Source organism: Pelecanus crispus, chromosome 3 (assembly GCF_030463565.1).
Source record: "Pelecanus crispus isolate bPelCri1 chromosome 3, bPelCri1.pri, whole genome shotgun sequence".
Taxonomy (NCBI): domain Eukaryota; kingdom Metazoa; phylum Chordata; class Aves; order Pelecaniformes; family Pelecanidae; genus Pelecanus; species Pelecanus crispus.
Window position 1 is genome coordinate 18247783 of NC_134645.1, and position 21498 is coordinate 18269280.

General features: G+C 39.0%; 1 protein-coding gene across 1 annotated transcript in view; it reads left to right on the plus strand.

The window, feature by feature from the left end:
- The window catches only part of DISC1 (DISC1 scaffold protein), a 190006-nt gene that overhangs the window by 42242 nt on the left and 126266 nt on the right, over positions 1-21498 (plus strand). Inside the window, exons 4-5 of the mRNA XM_075707503.1 lie at positions 3156-3285; positions 7286-7521. Coding sequence (XP_075563618.1) covers positions 3156-3285; positions 7286-7521 — 366 coding nt within the window. The remainder of the gene's footprint in view (positions 1-3155; positions 3286-7285; positions 7522-21498) is intronic.

A 21498-nucleotide genomic window follows, 5' to 3' on the forward strand; every position in this document is an offset into this window, starting at 1 on the left:
TGGTGAATTAAATGCAACTTTTCTTGCTGATGCTGAGTGGGAATGGGATTGAATCCTTGACACGGCAGCTTGAGCATACAACAGCAAGGCAGCTTGAGCAATGGTTCCCCGTGGAGATACTTCTGATGCTCCTTTTCAGGCAATGGAATGATATTTAAATATAAAGTAAAAACAGATTCTTTTTTTGGTATGCATAGATCTTTGGGAGCTTCCTTTTATGTGTCACTTGTTAGGTGGCAGTAATGTGCTCAGCACAGTACAAAGTCACAGAAAAATTCTCAGCCTTCTCTTGAAGGGATAACAACTTCAAAGATTGGGGGAATGTGAGATGTGTTGGATGACCCAAGGGAGGTAGTTAGCTTAGGAAGAAAAAGTTGTCTCTGTTTCCAGGTCTTTCTTTGGCTATGCTACTGGTTACTGTTGTTAGAAGTGAGAGGATTCTTCATAGGTATTGGAAGCTATTCTCAAATGCAATAGCAAAAATGAAAGAAGAAAATCCTTTTGTTTTCTGGCAGCTTGTACATATAAGGGTGCAGTGTGCTAGTCAATACATTTGGGTATAATTTTTGATATACATGAAAATTAGAAAAAATCAGTACAGATAATAGGATTTTATTGTGAAATTGGAGATTTGTAAGGGTATTTTTAGCCTCTATTTAGTCTTTAGTAATAAGGCAGGTTTAAAACAAACTGCACTCCCTCAGAGCTGTTTTCTTCTACCTTCTGAGGCTCTAAGCAGCTGTTTTACCATTGCTTAAAGATTAAGATACAACATTCTGTATTTTGCCATTAAGACGTGTTCACTCCATGCGTTAATTTGTAATAATGATACGGGCTTTAGAGGTGGTGTTGTCTTCAGTGTCATAGAAATTGAATCACTAAAACATCCTTGAAATACATGGTTTGCTTATTTTTCCCTATATAATGTATATATAATATATTTTTATATATAAAATATATATTTTTATATATATGCAATATATACATTTATGAAAGTGTTCCTGTTCTTTGGATGATTATATCTATAACTCTTCTCTTTGCACAGGTCTGAGAGCAGTGCCATTCTTCAGGGTCAGATGAATATCCTCTTCACTTTTCTGTCTTGTGCACACTCCTCTCTTTGAGCTTGAGTTTGACTGCTGTTGTGACACACTTTCTTTTTCTTGCTTGATTCTTGTAGCCTTTCACACCGCTTTGTCTGTGGTCTGACTCTTGTTGATGCAGCAAGCGTACCCTTTGTCTTCAATAGGGGGTATTTAAAATTTTGCTGTTCCAACAGTATTTTTAGATAGTATGGCTTGGAAAACATGGCCACTTCTTCAATGAAAAATTGTAGGCTTCGGGGGGGGGGGTTTGTTTGGTTTTTTTGTGTGGGTTTTTTTTTTTTTTTCATTTTGAATTGGAACAAACCCAATATACCCAAGATTTCTTTTTTCACCTGGAAAATTAAAAAGATGATTAGACTAGCCCCAGAAGACCAGATCATTGCAGTTTTGCTGTAGTCAAATCTTCTTGCAAATAAAGAACTTTTTAAGTTAAAAGTGTGTATGGCAGGTTACTTGTTTAATACATGAGACTGAAATTCATGCCCCGGTTTTGTTTTACTTGATTAAATTATGAGATGAGTTTTTAGGTGAATGCATCCGGTGTTGACGCAGGATATTGGGGTCAGGTGGTAGGAGCCAGGTTTGGTTATGTTTAGCTTAGGAACAATACCATGTTCGTGCAGTCACCCAGATTTGGTGAGATCAGAGAGATCTTGTTTCTGTTCCCTCAGTACAAAGTAGGCAGATGTACATGGGATTTCCAAGAAGGTTATGAGAATAACCTATGTGTATCATGGAATGTTTCCTGAATTTTGACCAGTCACTCAGAAATTTCTATTGCATGCAGCTTTTCCTAAAAGAAGGTAGCTTCAGGGCTGCTGGGAAAGTGTGGTTGCTTGGAGCCACAGCAGTCTGTAATGATTGTAAGGTGCATACACAGTGGTGGCCTAGCACCTCATAATACAGGTGTCTCTGATCTATTTTGTTATTACAGAAATACAGTTACACTGTCATTATTTCTATTTTATTTAAGTATTAATGCCATTTATTTTAGTGCTAGGGTTTTATTTAGCTTTGTCAGTACGTTCTTCAGCCCACAGAGAGGGAGTAAAGCATGCATGTCTTCTGATGGTCCTGCAGAAGAGATGGGAACCTCTTGTTCTACACACTTGTTAAACAGCTGTGCCTGGAGATCATAATTGTGTGATTAATCATGCTTACACCAGACTTGTGATGCATGTTTTGTATGTGGCATGGATGTATTTGCTTTGCAAGGTTGCGATGGGAAATCATGCTTCAAAAACATCCTTTGTTTGAGACGGAGTATTTTTTTTAAACAAGATACTGAAATGCATCTGTACCCTTTATGTGGAAATGCACGCACTTGTCTCTGGAGTTGGATACAGAAATGTGACTGGCCTTGCAAGCATGCATGCCCTTATGCAGGAACATGCAAGACAAAATAGGTTTGCATTGTTTGCAGGTGCATTCTGAGAGGCTGATTATAGACTTGACACTTAATGTAATGCACTGATTACCTTGGGGTCCAATCACGCAAAGATGTACAGCTGAGGGTTGTACAGACCACTGTAAGGAATCCCACTGACTGCGATTTTGAAAGAACTCGCTGTGCAAGAGAGAAGTAAAATTTGGCATCGTGGAGCAAACACTCCAGATGATCTCTAATGTAGTCTCCAAAAGCTGACAGAAGCTGCAAAAATGGCTTTGGCAAGTTTCTAAACTTCTGTCTAAGAGAGATTTTTCTCTGTATTGATAGAAATTACATGCCTTAGTTTTGTCTCTTTCAAGGCAGTGATGGATAAATTTCTGAAATATGAAGAAGCTGGGGGAAGCCTGAAGCTATACAAGTTTTCCTTTTTCCTTCTTCAGCGTGTTGTAAAAACAGTGTAAATGTTTGAGATAATAAAGGAAGATATGCCAAGGAAAAATCTCTTGTTCTTTAACTGCATCCATTTAAGATGTAATTATTCTGGTGAATGTAGTGTTATGACTCTGAAGGTAACATGTAGCATTCTGATCTATTTAATCTTTGAGATGTTGATACACAGTGATAATGCTAATTTTTAGCTTTTTCCATTTTTTTCAAAGGGCAAGACATGAAGAAACCCAGCTTTGGCACGAAAACGAACATAAACTTTTGAGATCCACTTACCAGGAGAGGACGCAGGTTTCAGCCACAAAACGAAACCAACTTTTTCAAGAAAAGAAATGGTTACAGGTAACAGGACTGCACAGTTGTCTATAAGAACCAGTGCTGTGTGGAGAAAAGCTTGTAAGATGTCACACAGAATTAAATAAATTTATTGTAATAGTGACTTTGCTTCAGTGCAGCAATTAGAGCCTTGGCTGTAGTCCAGCTGATAATCTAAGTGATGATTGGAGATGGCAGCCCAGGAGTTGTGTTAATCTCATTATGGAGAAGCAGAACTGGAAGGCTTGGTGGCTTGTGTGTGTGCATGCTTTAACTTTCCTCATTATCTTTTTAAGTGTGGTCTTTATGTTCTAATTTGCCATTTTAATATCTCACTGATCTTCAGAAGTTTTTATTCGAAGACAGAAAGTTTTGAAGGAAGCAATCTTTCATCCATTTCTGGTTAGAATTGACTATAAATACGTGATTTACCAGCTTTTGTTCCTGAAAGATGATTGATGCATTTCATAAGGATGAAGGAATCATCATGGAGCATTTACCAACAATAACTTTGCACTGACACGTGATGTCACAATGTGGTAATTTGGCAAATGGAATGTTTTTAAGGTGGCTTCTGTCCAATTTTAAATCTGCAAGCCTTTTAAGCAAAATTTAGCTCTTTCTTTTCACTGTCCTTCAAAAATCTCTTTACTGTCTAGTCCAAGTCTTTGCTCAACCTCCTTTTAAACCTTGGTGATCACACTCAGCAATGTGACATCTTAGCTAGTAGGTCTAGTTTTCTTTTTTTCTGTGGTGTTGTCTTGAAATCTCGTCATTTTTGATACTTCTCTTCCTTTGGTGGATCTGATAGTATAATCACCTGTGTGAATACACATAAATATATATAAAACCCAAAAAGAAATGGAGAAAAGCATCTTAGATGGCCATTGCAAAATCTTACTTGGATGAATAAATGTCTTTTCTATCCTAGTCATCACCTTTGTATTGTTTGGATTTATTTCATTAACATACAAGAGGAGGCACAGTCTAGTTCAACGTTATCAGTGTCCAGAAAACTCTTTTTGGTAATCTAGATGTCCAGCCAGCCACCTCAAGCTGTTCAGCTGAAAACTGCTGTACTTAAGACTCCATGCCAGCTAATGTTTTTATACTTGCTCCAGGTGAATCTTTATTCCTATGTAGTTATACTTGGGACAAATTAGCCACTTTGTTGTACAGGCATGCTATTTATGAGCATTTGATCAAAATTACCATGGTTCTGGAGAGGCCAACCTGTGATGTTTGGTGGCTCCTGGCATCTCTCAAGGATTGCTCCTGCCCAAAATCTTCCATGATCTGAAATCATTATTTTTTTTCCCCTCAGCCCTACTTTACCTTCCTTTTCCTTCTGCCCTCTCTCCTGTCAGTTTTGCATTTGTCTTCAGGGATTTGAGAGAGCCTGTGACGGTATCTAAAATTTACTCATTTCTACATGCAGTCCGTACTTCCTGGAGAATACCAGCCCATAAGTGAAGTTGGAGGTTTACAATCAGTACTGATTAGCTGTCATGTTAGAAGTCTCAGTTTAAACTCAAATCCACAAAGTAAAACTCTAGCTTATGTTTAGTGAGTGGAATATCATCTGTTGTTCCATACTGAGACTTTAAGTCCTTTTTATCTGTCCCTGCAGGCTGACCAAGAGCACAATAAAGGCTTCTTGGCATTTCTGGAAAAGAACACGAGAGAATTCCAGTTTACTGACTAAAATTTCCATTCTCCCAAAAATGCCTATGAACTATTCCCAAGCAGAACAGCTTTCTCTCTGTGAATACAGATTGTGTGCTTCTGGTATCTATTTATGTTGTAAAAACATTTCAGTACTAAAAATGTGTTTGTAAAACTAAATTCTGTTCATCTCCCTTTCTGTTCCCATGCAGGTTGCTTATTGCAGTGATTGCAATTACTACATTTTCACAGAATATGAAGGTCTTTGTATTAAGTAGGGCCTATTAAGATTTTGGCAGTATTCCCAAACCAGTAACACAGACACAGAATTGTCCTTTGTGCACACTAAAAGCCTAATTTGAGACTGAGAGAAACAAAACAGATGTTTTTGGCCTGCTGACCTTTCTGTCCTTGACAAATGCCTGTGGGTTGAAACATGGGCCACTCTGTTCTCTTGTCACTAAATCTGAAACGAAAAAATGAAGGAAAATAATTGATGAAGCTAGTGCATAGCACTAATACAAGTTGAAATTTTTGAGCCAGTCAACCTTTGAACATGCAAGGACTGTTTTTTGTTTTAAGTCATACTTGGGGAGCTTGTTGCAGTGCAGCAAACCTGAAAATATGTTTGTTGACCAAATGAACATTAATGAACTAAACTTCACTTAAATTTCATTGAAAACATTAAAAGAATGTTAAGGTTTCAAAGTGAAGCACTCAAAAAGCAAAGAAATGCCGAAGTCAGGTATCTGTGCATAGTATGTATGTTTTATGAGAGTCTTTAATTGTATGAGCGTGCGTTTTTTCCTGGATCCTTGCCTCATACATTGCTGAAGATGGAAAGTGCTTGTTCAGATATTCAGAATACCATTTTGTCTTCATTACTTGGTATTTGGCCCCAGAACCCTTTTACGGTATGCCACTCAAACCCTCTTTTGAATGCAGATTCATTAATTTGCGAATGAGCTCTTTTTACAGCATTAATCAACATGGCATCTGGGTGATTCAAACCCACTTAATTTTATCTCCATAACATTGCTTTGGGTGAAGAGATGTTCTTATTGCTGTTTTACAGATAGAGAATGAAGAAGTGAATTACCATAAAAAGCTATACAGTCATTTCTAACGCTAGTTTTGTAATGCCTAGTTATTTACCTGAAAAAGGTGTGGGTGCTTGTTTTGGGGTTTTTGGGGGTGAGGGGTTTTTTGTTATTTTGGGTTTTTTGGTGGGTTTTTTTTTTCTTGTTTCTTTTTAGCTGGACTGGATATGGTCAGAGCATGGAATTATGAGCTTTGGTTTCTGTTGAGAGTCTATAGATAGCACTTCAGAGACCTCTCTTGTTGGTTGTATGGAAAATAGTGAACATTCAGTCTGTGGCTGTGTTTTGAGATAGTAGTTCAAGTGGCTTGCAAAGTTTCACAGAGACTGTAAGAAATGTAGGGATAGAATTAAATTCTCCAGTATGGCATTCAACTACTTCGATACTGCGTAGTTCTCCTTGATAATTGTTTTGTTTTTTTTTTTTAAATCACTTTTCAAATTCTGGGACAAATGAGCAAAGGGCTATATATTAATAACTTAATATATATATTAATAACTTATATATTATATATAACATATATTAATAACTTTATTAATTCAGCAACCCAGACTCCTTCATGAAGTGCTCCTTCATTGGGTGCAAGCTATCTGTTGGGTTTTCAAGGAAAAATTAGAACATGCTCTTGCAAGAAACATCAGTATCATAATGCATGGGGTTTGAACTTCTGGCAAGATGAGTGCAACTGTGGTTGAAGCTCTGGTTATTTTAAGTCAAGGGAGGGATTTTGTGCTTTTAATTAAAATTAAATATTAATAATCAAAAGGACTGGCCAGACAGTTGGCGATTCATCACTTCCATCCTGTGCCCGATGTTGGATTGGAAGCCTAGAGGAACCATTACAGGGATATTCTGCAGGAGGACAGATAGATGGTTGATCACTTTAGCTGCTTGTCTGTAACAAGATTCTGTTGTCATGGTTGAACTGAGATTTTGGTTTTTGGGGGAAAGTTTTTAACTTGGGAAATACCTGTGTATTTGAAACGTAAAAGGTGACTAACAGTTGGTGTTAGAAGAGGAACCTGAAATTTGGTGTTGAAATGGAAGTGGGGAGTTTCAGACTGTGGGAACAATGGAGTTTCTAAATACAACAGACGTAAGAATTTTTGTGTGTCAACAAAAGAACGTCTTCTTATTTAATGTTGTGCTAAATTGGACAACCTTAATTGATGCAACTTCTGAGACTTGTACTGCATTTTTCTAGGGGCAGAGGGGCTTCTTTAGCAGGGTTCATAATAAACTCAGGTTTCTGTTCTATGCAGAAAGAAATAGAAGACATCCGAGCAAGACTGGCCATATTAGAAGCAAAAGATCAACAGCTAAGAAGAGAAATTGAAGAACAAGATAGGCTTATTCAGTCACAGGACTGTGAACTGACTGCTTTACTTGGCTGTGTTTCTCTGAGAGAACTACAGGAAATAAGAAAGGCTGTGGATGACACTTTAGCATCCTCCTACCAAATTCCATGTAGTCTGGATCTTCCAGGGACAATAAAGAGGTATTTAACTTTCAGTATGTTGACAGTGATGTAGAATCTTGTATCTTCCCAATGTTGAATTGGCTGTCAGTTGTTTTCTTCATAATTGTGCCAGCCAATTAGCTGGATTCAGACATTTTAAATTTTTCTAAGAACAGATATTGCAGTTCTAATATTAATATACTTCCTCAGGAAGGAAGACTTTGTAGTTATTTGACGGTCTTGCACTTAATATTTTTTTATGGTAAAGAGCCACCTACAGAAGGCATAAGTATCCATCAACTGTTAATGCCTATCATCAGTTTAAAATATTTCTTGTTAACTGGTTGAATTATTTCCCCAGCTTGGTAATGCAGTAATTCCAACATATGTCTCACAGCCTGAAACTGTGTACTAGGCACCATCCAAATAAATATTAGAGATGCTTCTTGCTTCAGTGAACTTCCAATCATAATAAAGTCCGATGTCATGAGTGGCAGGCTCAGACAGTGGACTTGAGGTAGTGGGGGAAGGGATAAAGCATGAAGGCTTTTGGGACACCTACAGTTAAATGCACAGCATATGGTTCCTTTAAATGGAAAAGTAGCTACTCTTGGTAACCTTTTGGAAATAACCTCATCTTTATTTGCAAAAGCAATAGAAGTGCTTCAGGACCTAAACTGTACTGGCAGTCAATGGGACGTTGGTGATGGAACTTTGAAAGTGTTACTGCTGCTGTGTCACCAGGACAAAATAAAATTCCTGTTTATCCTAACTTGCATTTCTTCCAGATAAGCAATAACTATGTTGCTTGCAATTTTTTTCTCCCTTCATGTTTATTGGATTTATTTTGGTTATATTAACATTCATGAGAAATTGCTGCTCATATGTGCTAATTTATACAGATCTTTTTTTTTTTTGAAGTCAGCAGAACATTTTCTAGAGGACATATTCCTCTCTTTTGAGATCTGTTTAAAATTTTAGATTAGGTTATGGGAAATTAGTTTCTTGAATTAAGTTTAGGTTGTTCTAATAGTACCTTACATCTGTGTTTCTGAGATTGAGGAATAAAAGGTCTCAAGCAGTCTGTCTGAGAACCCGTGCTTTCATTTGAGTTTTCTCTTAGTTTTGGATTTGCTTACAAAAGAATATTCAGATTTTTTTCTCTTGACATTATTGATGCAACATTTGAGTTGCACTTAACTCTTTGGTAAATTATTTAAAGATGAGTTAAAGTAGTATTGGTTCAGGAGGAACATGGTCCGAGTTCTTTGCTCACTGGCACTGTGAATAACACAAGCACTTGAGGGAATACAGGCATTCATTATTTGAAGTGGGTTCAGAACTTTAGTGAAGATTTAGAATGAATTTCTTTCCTTTCTGTTATTTCTAAAAGATGCCTTGAATGGAACTTTTTGGTTTTGTTTGTTATCAGCTTTGTGTCACCAGGGCCAATGATCAGGTGCTGCTGCTCTCTTTACCATAGCTGGAGTTCCCCTATTGCAAGTGGGGACAGGTAAATGCTAGTTTGGGCTGCACAAGTAAGCACACTTAGGCAGGCATCTGTGACAGCCTTTGGGAACAGTTTAAATCTCCTATGTCAGGTTATAGTTATGTGCTCTTGTCAAACCCCAAAGCCTTTTCTGACCAAAACTAATGGCAATGATGTACATGCCCACCTATGGCGTGGTCACGTGGAAACTAGTGTCCTTGGTTCAGAATGTGGAAGCTCTACATTTAGGTTGTCTGCAGCCTGCCTGGATCTGAACCTACAGCCTCAGAGCAAGCTCTTAACCTGCTAAGGATTTCAGTGTCCTGGCAGGGAGCATGCTCCATCACAGTTCTTAAGCTGGACCTTAATGTGTCCAGGAATGCAAAAGCAGAAATATGGCAAAAGGCCAGAAGGCTAAAAGGCGAGAGATCTGACTTTGGGAGAGTGAAAGTGGAGAGTATTAATGGTTATAGCACTCGGCTGAGGTGAGAGAGAGACCTGGTGGTCACAGTCATTGAGGGAGTTGGCAGCTGTCCATCAATGAAGTGCTAGATTTTTTTTTTCTTCTTCCCAACTTAAAAGCAAAGTGAGCTGGTAGGAATGTGTCACAACCTGGCTGATGCAGCCTTTCAAAGAAGCAAGGTACCACTCGCTGCCTATTCAGCAGCTTCTTTCCTCTCTGCGGGAGATGGTGACTTTCTGAATTAAAAACACCTTGTAGGTGTTTTCTCTACACGATGTGGCTTCTTAGTCTGGCAAATCCCATTCAAAATCTGCCCAAGTGCTGTATATGCTGTGCCTGCTGCTCTATTGGAAGGTGCACAAGCTGCCTTGGGAACACAGACTGAAATCTGTAGTCCAGCTGTGTGACTCAACCGCTTGACTTTATCATGTGGCCCCTTACTTGCCTTTGGTTCTCAAATCCATTCCCCCAAACCACTAGCTACTTTAGGTGGCTGAAAGCATCCCAGGGCTCTGCTTGCATGATGGTCCGCAGGCACATTTCCAGCATGGGTTCTCTGCCACTTCTTGCTTTCAGGGCAGGCTATATATCCAGAAGGGTTGAGGGGAAGAATATGTTCCTACAACAGTTGCGGTTAATTAACAGTGAGCCTAACTCTCACTGTTAAACTGAACAAAGTGATGGGTGTCTTCCTTTTAAAGCTGTGCAGTCCATCATAGCTCAAGTAGAGTGATCTTATGTCTGCATCCAGTGATGTTCTGTTCTCTCTTTCTGTAAGATGAAAAAGCAGCAAGCAGATAGTAAGACATCTGGTGTGGATATACTTTCCGTGTGCCTATGGGCATCCCCTACATTGTCATACAATTATAGAATAATTTAGGAGGTCATTTTGTCAAACCCCTGCTCAAAGCAGGGCTACAATTTCCAGGTGATATCAGGTTGCTCAGGGCCCCATCTGTCTGAGTTATATATGTCTCCAAGGATGGACATTTTGCAGCCTTGCTAGGCATGCTGCATTTCACCACCCTTGCTGTGAACTTTTTTGTCTCTTATCTAGCCAGAATTTCCCTCGTTGCAGCTTGCATTGGCTTATCCTAAATCAGTACTTCTTGTGAAAGGTAATTGTATATTAAGTAACAGGTTAAAATACTTGATGAAGCCAGTTCAGCATATTAGTTTTAAATTCCAAAGTCTTGGGATATTTAATGTGAAAGAGTTTGTTTTTTTTTTTTCTGGAAATGTACATTTTATTTTATGAATTGTTTCAGAGAAAAAAAAAATTAAAGTCTTCTGAAGTTAGGGCTATCTGTGTGAGAAATAAAGCTATTACTCATGCACATATGTTAAAGATTAGTACTTATGTAGAAAGTTGTTCAGTATTGATGGGCTGTAAATGACAAGCTCCTGGGTATTGGGTTGCAAGATACTATGTATTTATTCTAACTGCTGTGTGCTAGTCCATCAAGTACTGCTATAATGTGCTTTTGCGTAATTATTTGTTGGGTACATGAATTGCATTCAGTGCTGGAATAACACAGGGTTGATGTGAAGCATCCTTTCAGACAATCTTTGCTACAATGAATCATATTGAGTGGCTTGCAGCTCACTATAAAATACAAATTGTTTTGCTTTTCTTGCTCTAAATGCTATTAAATAGCAACTTATTAAAGCAAACTTCAGGGAACATGAGAGAACATCTTAAATGAAGAATAATTGCCCAGATAGAAGCGTGCAGAAGCAAGAGAGCAAGTCAGTGTAACACTGGGCTGAGCATTGTTTCTAAGCTTATTTTTCTTGTCAAACATTGTTATTTTCAGGAAGATTAATAATCCTTTGTTTTGTCTTGTTTATCTTTGGTATGTGGTGGACTTTTTGAAAACAAAAAGCCTTTGTCAGTAACTATAGCATGCTTTGAGTTTGAAGAATTGAGAAATGTTAGACACGTTACCCTGGGTCCTTTCTTGAGGGCTATTGGAAACTGAGGTTAAGACCTGGATGGTTAATGTGCAAACAAATACGTTAGCTTGTGTTTTGACAGGGATTCACATCGAGGTTGAGACCACAGAATGTAGTCATTTTACTCATTCAGACAGGCCTAATTGCTCTTGGTAAACTAAAGGGTGTAATCATTATTATAAAACGAGGAAATTGCAGTGCAAAAGCTCCGTTTGCTTGCGTGGTGTTGCGTGGAGATATGTTTAAAAGGTGGGAGCAGCTGGTGGTATGTGCACCATGACACATGTTAGTGTTTTAACTAAAGATGATATATTGAAATTGGAGAAAAATAGATCTGAGTGTTTCATTGTGAAGCACTTTCTCCTGGAGGTTGCAAAAGATAACAAAATATAATTTCTGTATCCTCTACTGAAGAGGACACCATTTCAGAAATATATGTTTTTAACTAGTGTAACTTGAACCTTCTAATTATAAAATAAGACCACGTTAATTATTTGACTTATTGTCTTCAGTACCTGTTGTTTCCTTTTTCTGTTTCATTTCACAATGAAGACTGGGGAAGTCTGTTATACTTCTGTTCATATTTAGTTTCACTTAGCATTTTCTCTTTTGGTTTTATCCATATCTACAGATGCATGTGACTGTACAGCATGTCATCCTTAAAATAAATTGCACAGTTCCATCTGGACTATTGTCTGGGCACTGAATGCTGGTTGAAGGAAAGAAATTCAATTAAATATCTTTCAGAATATTTGAATACTCCACCTCTTCTTCCACCCTTCCCATGGAACAATTTTTAATTAGTAGGAATTTGTTCCACGGTGTGTGTGTGTGATCTTCTGAAGATAGGCAAATTGTCTATTCTGTATATTAGTATATTAGGAACTGAACTTGAAGTTTTATGCAACCAGTTCACTCTGCTTTAGTGATGCCTGGAGCTCATCTGACAAAGATTAATTCAAAGTGAAATACAAATGCTCAGGGGGTTGAAAACCTTATTAGTTAGAATATACTCAAAGCATTCAGGAACTTCAGTTGAGGCCAAAGCTTGATAAAGCCAAAAAAGGTGAGGTTTTTTTAGAGAAGTTGGTTTACTTGGGAAAAGTTGGAAAAAAAGACTTATACATAGTTTCACATACTAACTTAGGAAAAGTGCCATTCAGAATGGGCTGTCATGTGCTGTCATTAGGAGAGACTGCTTTGTACACGTTTTGTTGTTCTTCAAAGTATATATGGCCACATGAAATTTCTAGTCAAATTAGCAGTTAGCAAGCTATGTGAAATTACTGAAGTCTGAATGCAGCCATGTGTACTCACATCAGCCTTTCAACAAAAATCTTAGCTTTACAGAATTGTATTTAGAAGAAGCAAAACAAATTACACCCTGTCTTTTCAAAAAGATGTCTGTTGTTTGCTAGATAACATGCAGTCAATCCAGGAAGGTCCTTTTTAAATATGTGGTTTGAGGTTTTCTTTGGCTATTTCTGTGAAAATGCATACATATAAAAAATATCCTCTGGGAATAGAAGGGTAGCAGAAATACAAAGACCAGAGGGATGAAATGGCTTTATAGCATCAAAAAGTTTCTACTACAGTGCGCAGGCTGCTAATGTTCCTGACTGTTTGCTGGGCCTGTGTGTGGGATGGCAGAGAACTGAGTTGTACTTTTAAAGCCAGATACTCTCGGAGTCTTTACTGGGTTTACTTCCTGGGTTTTTGGGTTGTTTGGAGCTTTTTTGTTGTCTGCACTGTTTCCTGATTTCACAACCTTAGTAGTGCTTAATTACAAGTAGAAAGTGACGTTGGTAGGTAGGTTAGAGGCAAAATAATCTAAAGTTGTGTGCGTTGTTTGTGTGGGGTGTGGTTTTTTTTTTTTTTTTAAATCTTCCTGAATATTTTTCAGGAGAGACTCCTGTGTGGTGTTAGGAGTTGGACCATGAAGACCCCGATGATTTAGTAGACCTCTAGGCACACTGCATCATTATGTAACTACTTCTTGGCCTCATTTGGTGCTGGGGAGGTTTTAGCTGGTCCTGTGACTGGGTGTACATGGAGCTGTTTTCGGCATGTCACTGTTGCTTTCACCTTCTCACGCAACTTAATTTACTTCTGCGCGTTTCACTCAGTGGGTGATTTGCACATGCTGCATCATCGTGTCTCTGCCCTGGGAGGATGTCAGCAATCCCGTGGTGCTCCCTTGGCAGAAAGGCTTTCTGCCCTTCTGACCAGACTTTCCCCTTCCTGCCGTCAGTTGTCGCTACCTGATAGCCACTTGCCTTCCCAGATACAGTTATATTTCATTGATGGTGGTGTTGAGCATGCGTGTGTCTGATCTGTGTAAGATTCTTGCTCCTGTGCTGTGTGAGAGGATAAAGCTTCTGGGCTCCTTCCTTTGTACTGTTACCTGCTTTGTATGGCAAACTTTCTTCTTTTTCCCCCTTAAAAATTGCGCTCTCTCTCTCTCACACACCCACACCACACTATATCTGTCCACATGGTATTGCTGTAAAATATCAAAAGTTCAGACAAAAGATAATATTAAAAAGGAATGCAAATAAGTAAAATAGATAAGTGAGAGAAGAGAGCTTTTTGCCCTTTGTTTCCCTCTTATAAATATGCATGATGAAATGAGTGTGCTGTCAGATGTGCAGATGAAACAGGTAACTTGTGTAGTGGCCACCACAGCTAGGGCTTCATCACCGAGTAATAGGAGTGAAGAAGAGAGAGCTCTCAGTCACCTCACTAGTTCAGTTATTTTAGCTTTGCAGGTCTGCATGAATTGGAAAAACTGTTTGCATATGAAATACACCGCATGAAGGACTGGTGCACAGCCCCAGAAACTGCTCTCCCTGTTGTTCACTTCTGTCCCAGTCATTTAGCTCTGGGCATGGGAGTCTTCAAGGCTTCTGACAGCTTCAGTTCCCCCCCAGGCCTCTTCAGGTTGACTTCATTTCAGTCAGTGATAAATCATCTTCCATGACATGAGGATGATGCACAAGTCACTCTGAGTATTTGCCTGACTGCCTTGATTTAGGACCCTTTCATGCTGCTCTGATTTTATTTTTTTAAAGCTTAACACAGAATTTTAAAACTCTTCTCTGTGGTAGGAAACATGTCTCTGTCTATGCTACATGAGATGAACCAAAATACAATTATGGGGTTCTTAAAATATAGCTGATACCGCTGCTGCTACTATAGCTAGGTATAATGAAGATAGCATGGTGCCCTGTTTTTTTTCATTGTAACTCTTTTGTTTAATGATCCATTGATACATTTTATTCTGTGCAGTACAGCTTCACAAAACCTGCAGCAGTGGGGGTGTGACAGAGGAGCGGAGCCAGAGGGGACATTTCCTGGCACCTGGGGAGGACTCTGCCCTGGAAATTACCCAGAACTTCTGCCCTTGGAGCGCCTGGCCGCACAGCAAGCTTCCTCTGCCACAAGGGATTTTTTGAGGGATACTCCAAATTTCGTGTCAAATGTCATAACCCAGCCCGAGCTTTGATGGTAGGATTGACTCATTTTCAGCTAGTCCCATGGCTGGGTTTGTGTTTTGAGGGGGCCATCGTCTTGGCTTTCTCAAAGAAGTTGGCTGCAGGCTTTTGTGAGAGGCTAAGACAGGTCACAGGTGAAAGAAGAGGTCTGCCTCTTCCTTTTGTGATCTGACTGATTAGGAGGCTCAGCTCTCTTTTTGTAGGTGTTTTCCTCTCCATTTTGTCTACCTAGGATTAATTTCATTCCTTTGTTCTCTGCCTAGGATTGAAGGGTAGACTCCTTGGGCAAGTAGCTTTGTGTCGTGGTTTAGCCCCAGCCAGCAACTAAGCACCACGCAGCCGCTCGCTCACTCCCCCTACCCCGATGGGATGGGGGAGAGAATCGGAGGAGTAAGAGTGAGAAACACTCCTGGGTTGAGATAAGAACAGTTTAATAATTGAAATAAAATAAAGTAAAATAATAATAATAATAATAGTAATAATAATATACAAAGCAAGTGATGCACAATGCAATTGCTCACCACCTGACGACCAATACCCAGACAGTTCCCGAGCAGCGATTGCTCCTCCCCAGCCAACCCCCCCCAGTTTCTATACTGAGCATGACATCATATGGTATGGAATAGCCCTTTGGCCAGTTTGGATCAACTATTCTGGCTGTGCCCCCTCCCAGTTTCTTGTGCACGTGGCAGAGCATGGGAAGCTGAAAAGTCCTTGACTAGCATAAGCAGTACTCAGCAACAACTAAAAACATCAGTGTGTTATCAACATTCTTCTCCTACTAAATCCAAAACACAGCACTATGCCTGCTACTAGGAGGAAAATTAACTCTACCCCAGCCGAAACCAGGACACTTTGTTTCCTTTTTTCCTCACTTGTGGGAGCAATTCTAGAAGAAACTGTGTACTGAAAGCCTGGCTTGCCATACAATGTCTGTGCTTCAGCACATGAAGTGAATTTGCTTCCTGCAAAGGTGGAAATAAAAGTCATCGGACAAGAGCTGCCACAGTTTGAAATTGGGGCAGAGGACTTCCTGATTGAGTTGCCTGTGTCTGAGCCGAGTCCTTTGTTCTATGGCTCAGCAGTTCATAGTAACTTTGATCCCACTGGGGCCAGTGTGGACCCTTGTTGTAGGGAGGAAAAAGGTCTTCTGTGAAGTCTGCTCCTGCACTGTAAGCAGTGGTCTTCCTTGGGGAGAACAGGAGTGGTTGGAAACACTGCAGGGAAAGGAGAGAGCAAGGCTTCCAACTTGAAGGACAGAGCCACTGCTAGCAACCTTGAAGTATTTTGGAGTGATCTTAGAGGCAGTTTTTTTGTCCTTTCGAGCAGCATTATAGAAGGAAGAAGTCCCAGCAGAAAGATCAGTACCATCCGCTTGAGTACCTAAATGTGCAGTGGCATGAGGAATCTGGTTCCCCCTGCTTGCCTGAACATCATTCAGTGGGATGTAGCAACCTATAAAGTCTAGGCCACATGTGTTGATACCTCTGGGTATGCATATGATGAGATTTACTTCTCTTTAGGGAAAAACGACCAGCTGTCCCAATCCATGTATGATACTGAATTTGTTTGTATATAATAAAGAGGAACAGCTAACAACAATATCCAGGGACAGACACTTTCAGTCAGTGAAGTACAATGGATGTTATTCTTAGGAGAATAGTCGCAGCTGCTGTGGGCAAGCTCTAGTTTTTGTGCGCTCCAGGCAGATGTAACAGAAGAATGGGGCTCTCTTGACACATCAGAAAATCTGTGGAAAGTGTTTGGATGTGATGAACTGCTGCTGCAGATAGCTGTTTGATAGTGCCTTTGTTTTCAGTCTGATGCTCCTGTTTCAGGTAGCAGCTGGAGCAACAACTGCCACAACCGCTCTGCGGCAGCAGCTGACAGAAAAGTGGTGGTAAATACAGCACCATGTGAATGGCTGGTTGAAACGGACGGCCAGTTCGGCTCTATGAACGGTGTGTTATAGGACCAGAAGATTTCTCAATACATGGCAATGAAAATTCAGCTTGGAATCATCATTAAAGATGCCAGCAGTGTCTTCAACTGACTGTGAACTGGTTGTTTCTGTTGGAGTGATTTTTATCTAAAGAAAACAGCTACTGTACTATGCAGACTGATGTGCTGCCTCAGTCCTCCTATTGTGGGCATTTTAAAAAAAAAAAAAAAAAATCTTACTGATCATTCTTACAAAAAATTGTGAAGTGTCACCTAATGCCCTGGCTTTTCTGCAAGCCTTCTATAACTGGGGCTAGTGTCTGGCAGCACTGCAGCAAATAAGGGTCATCTCAGTTTAGAGTTCTTGTGTATGCAAGAGCTTCTGGGCGGGATGATGAATTATTATGGTCCACTTTGTATAGGTATAACTCTTCAAGAGTCAACAAAGACAAGTGCAGCCACCCAGCAACCCATGAGTCAATGGGAAACCTTATTGGTAAGCTGAGGTTATCCAAAGACATTGGGAAAGTGTACTTCTAGTTCTGCCTCTTCGTAAATTCTGAGTGAGGGAGCACATGTATTGAAGCAATCCTTGACATAAAGCAACAATGAAGAAATACTGCTCTGCAAATGATAGCTGGAAGAAGTGCAAATTGCTGGAGCGAAATCAGCTCTCTGATGGTTCAGAGCTAGGTGCATAACTTTGGGTTCTCATTCATAATCCATGGAGAACTCTGTAGATTGAAATGTGCAGAAGGTCCAATGCTCCTGTACCTTAAAGTACATCTCTTGATAATTTTTGTCTCAGATCAGATTAATTTTTGAGGTTGGAAGCTTTCCAAGGTGACACTTTGCATTTTACTTCTAATTCAGGTGACTAGTCCTTGCAACTGCCACAAATTTCATTTTCAGTATGAATTAAACACAACTTTTCTCTACTTCTATTTAGTGTCAAAGTCCATGCCTCAAGAGCACTGACAGGTTTAGACAGAGAAATTGGATTTTCACCACATCAGTTCAGCAGAAATTTTGTCTTTTTATCATTGTTTAACCAGCTCTGTCATCTTACAGAAGTTTTCTGTGGGTTGCATTATCTAAGGCAAAATCAGAGTTTGTTTGGAAAACCCTGACTTATGTTTAAAGGATGATTTTGCTTCCCAACACGGAGATATGCTACTGTGAAAATCTCATTGTTTAAAGTTCCATGGATCATTGCACGAAGATGAAAAGGAACTTGTGTGCTTGACTGAGAAATTGCTTTCCTGGTATGGTAATACACAGATAAGTAGTCTAGCCAGGCTTATGAACTGATCACATGGAATGAAAATCTTGTTATCCAATGTCTTCCTTGATTAGATAGAATCAAACTTTGTGGTGGAAAGTTGAAAAAGAAAAGAAAAAGTGCTGTTTCACCTTAGTGCATTTAATGCAATCTATCTCTACATGGTCTTAATTGAGCAGAAGTGTAGGACTGGCAACACCCATGTAGGTCTTGTCCTGGTAAAAAACTGCACGTAGTATCTGTAATAATGCATCTGTTGGTTTTACTCAAGAAAACTTTGGGTACAAGTATGTTTTCTTGTTTTTTCTTTTAGTTGTGGTTGTACATGTCTAGCTTAAAGCTGCCTCTTGTTGAGTATAGTTTTGTTCAAAAGCTTTTTTTTCTGACTTGTCTTCAAAGCTTTCTGAGATGTGCACATCAAAGGAACTGTAAAAGTACAAGAAAGTCACTGATTATTTGATTTGATTTTGTATTGTGGATTTCTTCTTTAAAGGCCCAGTGAAGTCCCTAGACTTAAGACTTTTGGTGGATTTTTGGTGGATTTTTGCCTTGATGTAGACTGTAGCAGATGTTTACACCAAATGTTCCCCGAGTAGCACTTCTGATTTCTTTTGCAAAGGACTGGACAAAGGCTTTTTTGGAAGGCCAGCTTCTGTTTGCTGTTTAAAGCAAGATTACAAGTGTAGGGCTTGTTTTATATTTTTTTATCTTCTAAGAAAGTACAGATCTTCTTGTGACTTCAGAATCAGAGAAGGAATCATGTTAGAAGACTTAAAAGTTGGAAAAGTCATGCTGTCTGCAGGCTGTGACCATTAGAATGAGGTTGTCCTTTGCAGGCAGTCTCATTACTCTGGGCCAAATTCAGACATACAGTAAACTGTTTAAATTTGTTGATAGTCAAGATAATATTCTTTAATAATCATGTTATCTAGGAGGGAATACATATTCATATGAATTGGGGGTTCAGCCCATCATGCTTTCTTATATGCATGCAATCTGAGCGTAGGCTTCTAGGCTGTTGCTCTTGAATTAGAAATTCAAATATGGGTAATTTTAAATTGTTCTGACTTGTGCTTAGTTTTAAAGAAATAAAAGTGCTTTTTGCTTAAGCACTGTATTGTGGTGTGGAGATAGGGAGTGAAATAACAGAATCTAGAATAATCTTTTAAGTGATAGTAATGTAAGGAAGAACATTTGCTCTTAAAGGGCATCCTTTTGTCTTTCAGTCTCTTCAGGCAGAGATCAGATATGGCTGCTTAGTTTCTATATAAAAATAGGAATTTCCAGTACAGAATTTATTTATTTATTTTACACTGATACCACACATGTGGTATGTTCTATTGTGCAGTTATGGAAACTGCATTCTGACTACACTTTTTTGTCACTGTATATATATTTTATTATTAATACAGGAACTGTTTCTGTTTAAGCAGTATGTATATTTATATATCTTGAATGTAGAGAACAGCATGACTTGCCTTTTGCCCGTTTTCATTCTTTGAATTTTTCTTAGGAAGCAAAACATAAATACACAATAGCCTGGTATGCAAAGGGAAGTATACTAGCAAAGTGGAAGGAAAGACATTCAGAAACATGCCTTCCTTTAGTAGAAAGCCATTCTTCCCAGTATTGTGCAGGTCAGCCTTCCTCTGAACAAAGCCACTTCCATAGTATCTGTAATTCCTGCATGTAAATCGTAATTTCTCAGAATAGTCTTTAAAAGGCTTTTTAAACATTATCTGTTATCATGACATTTAATGTCCTCTGCAGTCATGCGGGAAGCCTGTGGTAGAGTGAGGAATGTGTGAACCAGACCACTCAATTCCCAGTCTTCCTTCTGTCCCCTATTGTGTTGAATTGGCTTGCTTTATTTTGCCAGCACACCATTCCTGATTATGAACATCATTGTCTCAGCAGGTTCCAACTGTGTTATTACAATTCAACATACTCAGTACCTGTTTTTCTTTAAGGTCACTAAAATGAGATACTTAAAAGGCACTGTCTTGCTTGAAGTATTTGGATCTTCAAATTTTTCCCATAGTCTATTATTACATGCCAAGTCAGCCCCAGCTCCTGAATATGCAGCATTCCCACATCCTCCTGCAGTTCTCCAGCTGAAGTCTGTGTTTTGCCAAAGTATTACTTCATTCATCATCCAGGAGGGGTAATTGCTCAGCTCCTGCTTTCCTGTTCTGGTCTAGGGTGTATACAGTGAGGCCCTAGGATGAAGCAAGTCTACATTCCTTTTCTTTTCTTCTCTCCTCATTACAGATCCTAATGTGTGTAAATCCATTGCAAGCCATTTAAATGACAGGCCTACATGGCTATCTGCATGAATGAAGAAATTACACATGATGCATAGATTGCTGTCAGTTCTGCAAGTGTTAAAACCCTTTCTTTTTCTGCATTTAGTCAGTTAAATTTGTGTTAATTGAATTCTAGTCCTTCCATCACCTGGGTCAAGAACTTTGCTTTCTCTGTGATGGAGTTAGCTTATATTGAATTTGAGAAGTAACTTCTAAATAGTCCTTATAATAGATTGCAGAGACTGTGAGGACAAGCAGTCAAATTCTTGATTAGCTGTTCTGCCAGAGAAGAATAGCAATGAGTCAAAACTATGGACATCTTCCCAGGCAAGAATTTAGTATTATTCCAAGGAGCTCTTTTTAAAGCCATTTTCCCTGGTAGTAATAAGTAAAGCAACTTTTAAGCAGAGAGAATACCCCTCTTAAAATGAAATATGATGCTCCAGGGTGGCTGTAAAAGAAAATATTATTTCTGGTTCAAGTCACATGTAACAGATCATGGCTGTTAAAGCCCTTTGTCGGTAGAATGAATCTGTATGGACTGCCTGGTTTCTCTTGCGGGTCATTAGCTTGTCAGTTAATTGGAAAGCTTGTGAGGGGCTTCTCTGTGATGGTGTTTTGTGGTAGAAGAAAAAAACCTGGAAATAAACTTAGTTAAAAGCTGTTCACAGTTAGTAACTATGGCTGGTTCGTACACAGTTTTGATTGCTGCATGTGAATTGTATTATGGGCTAATCTCTAAAATGGTTAAGGGATTCTTACGGTATTGCTCTGAAGGCTAACAAGGATTCAAAACAGGATACTACTGTGAAATTCATACCATAAATAATACAAATACGCTTATAAGAGTCTGCATGAATGCTGTAACTGTAACAGTAAGATTCTTCAGATTTAAGTCTGTGGTTAATGTGGCTATCACTAGCTTGAGTCAAAATGATGATTTACTAATGATATTCTTTATTGATATGTGTCAGATTAATATAAAATTCTCGTAAAACTGTATTCCTGCAAAATTCTGTTAAAACTGTATTTCTGCTGTCCTTGAAATGGTGGCATGCAATTCCTTATTTATTTTTCAGTGACTT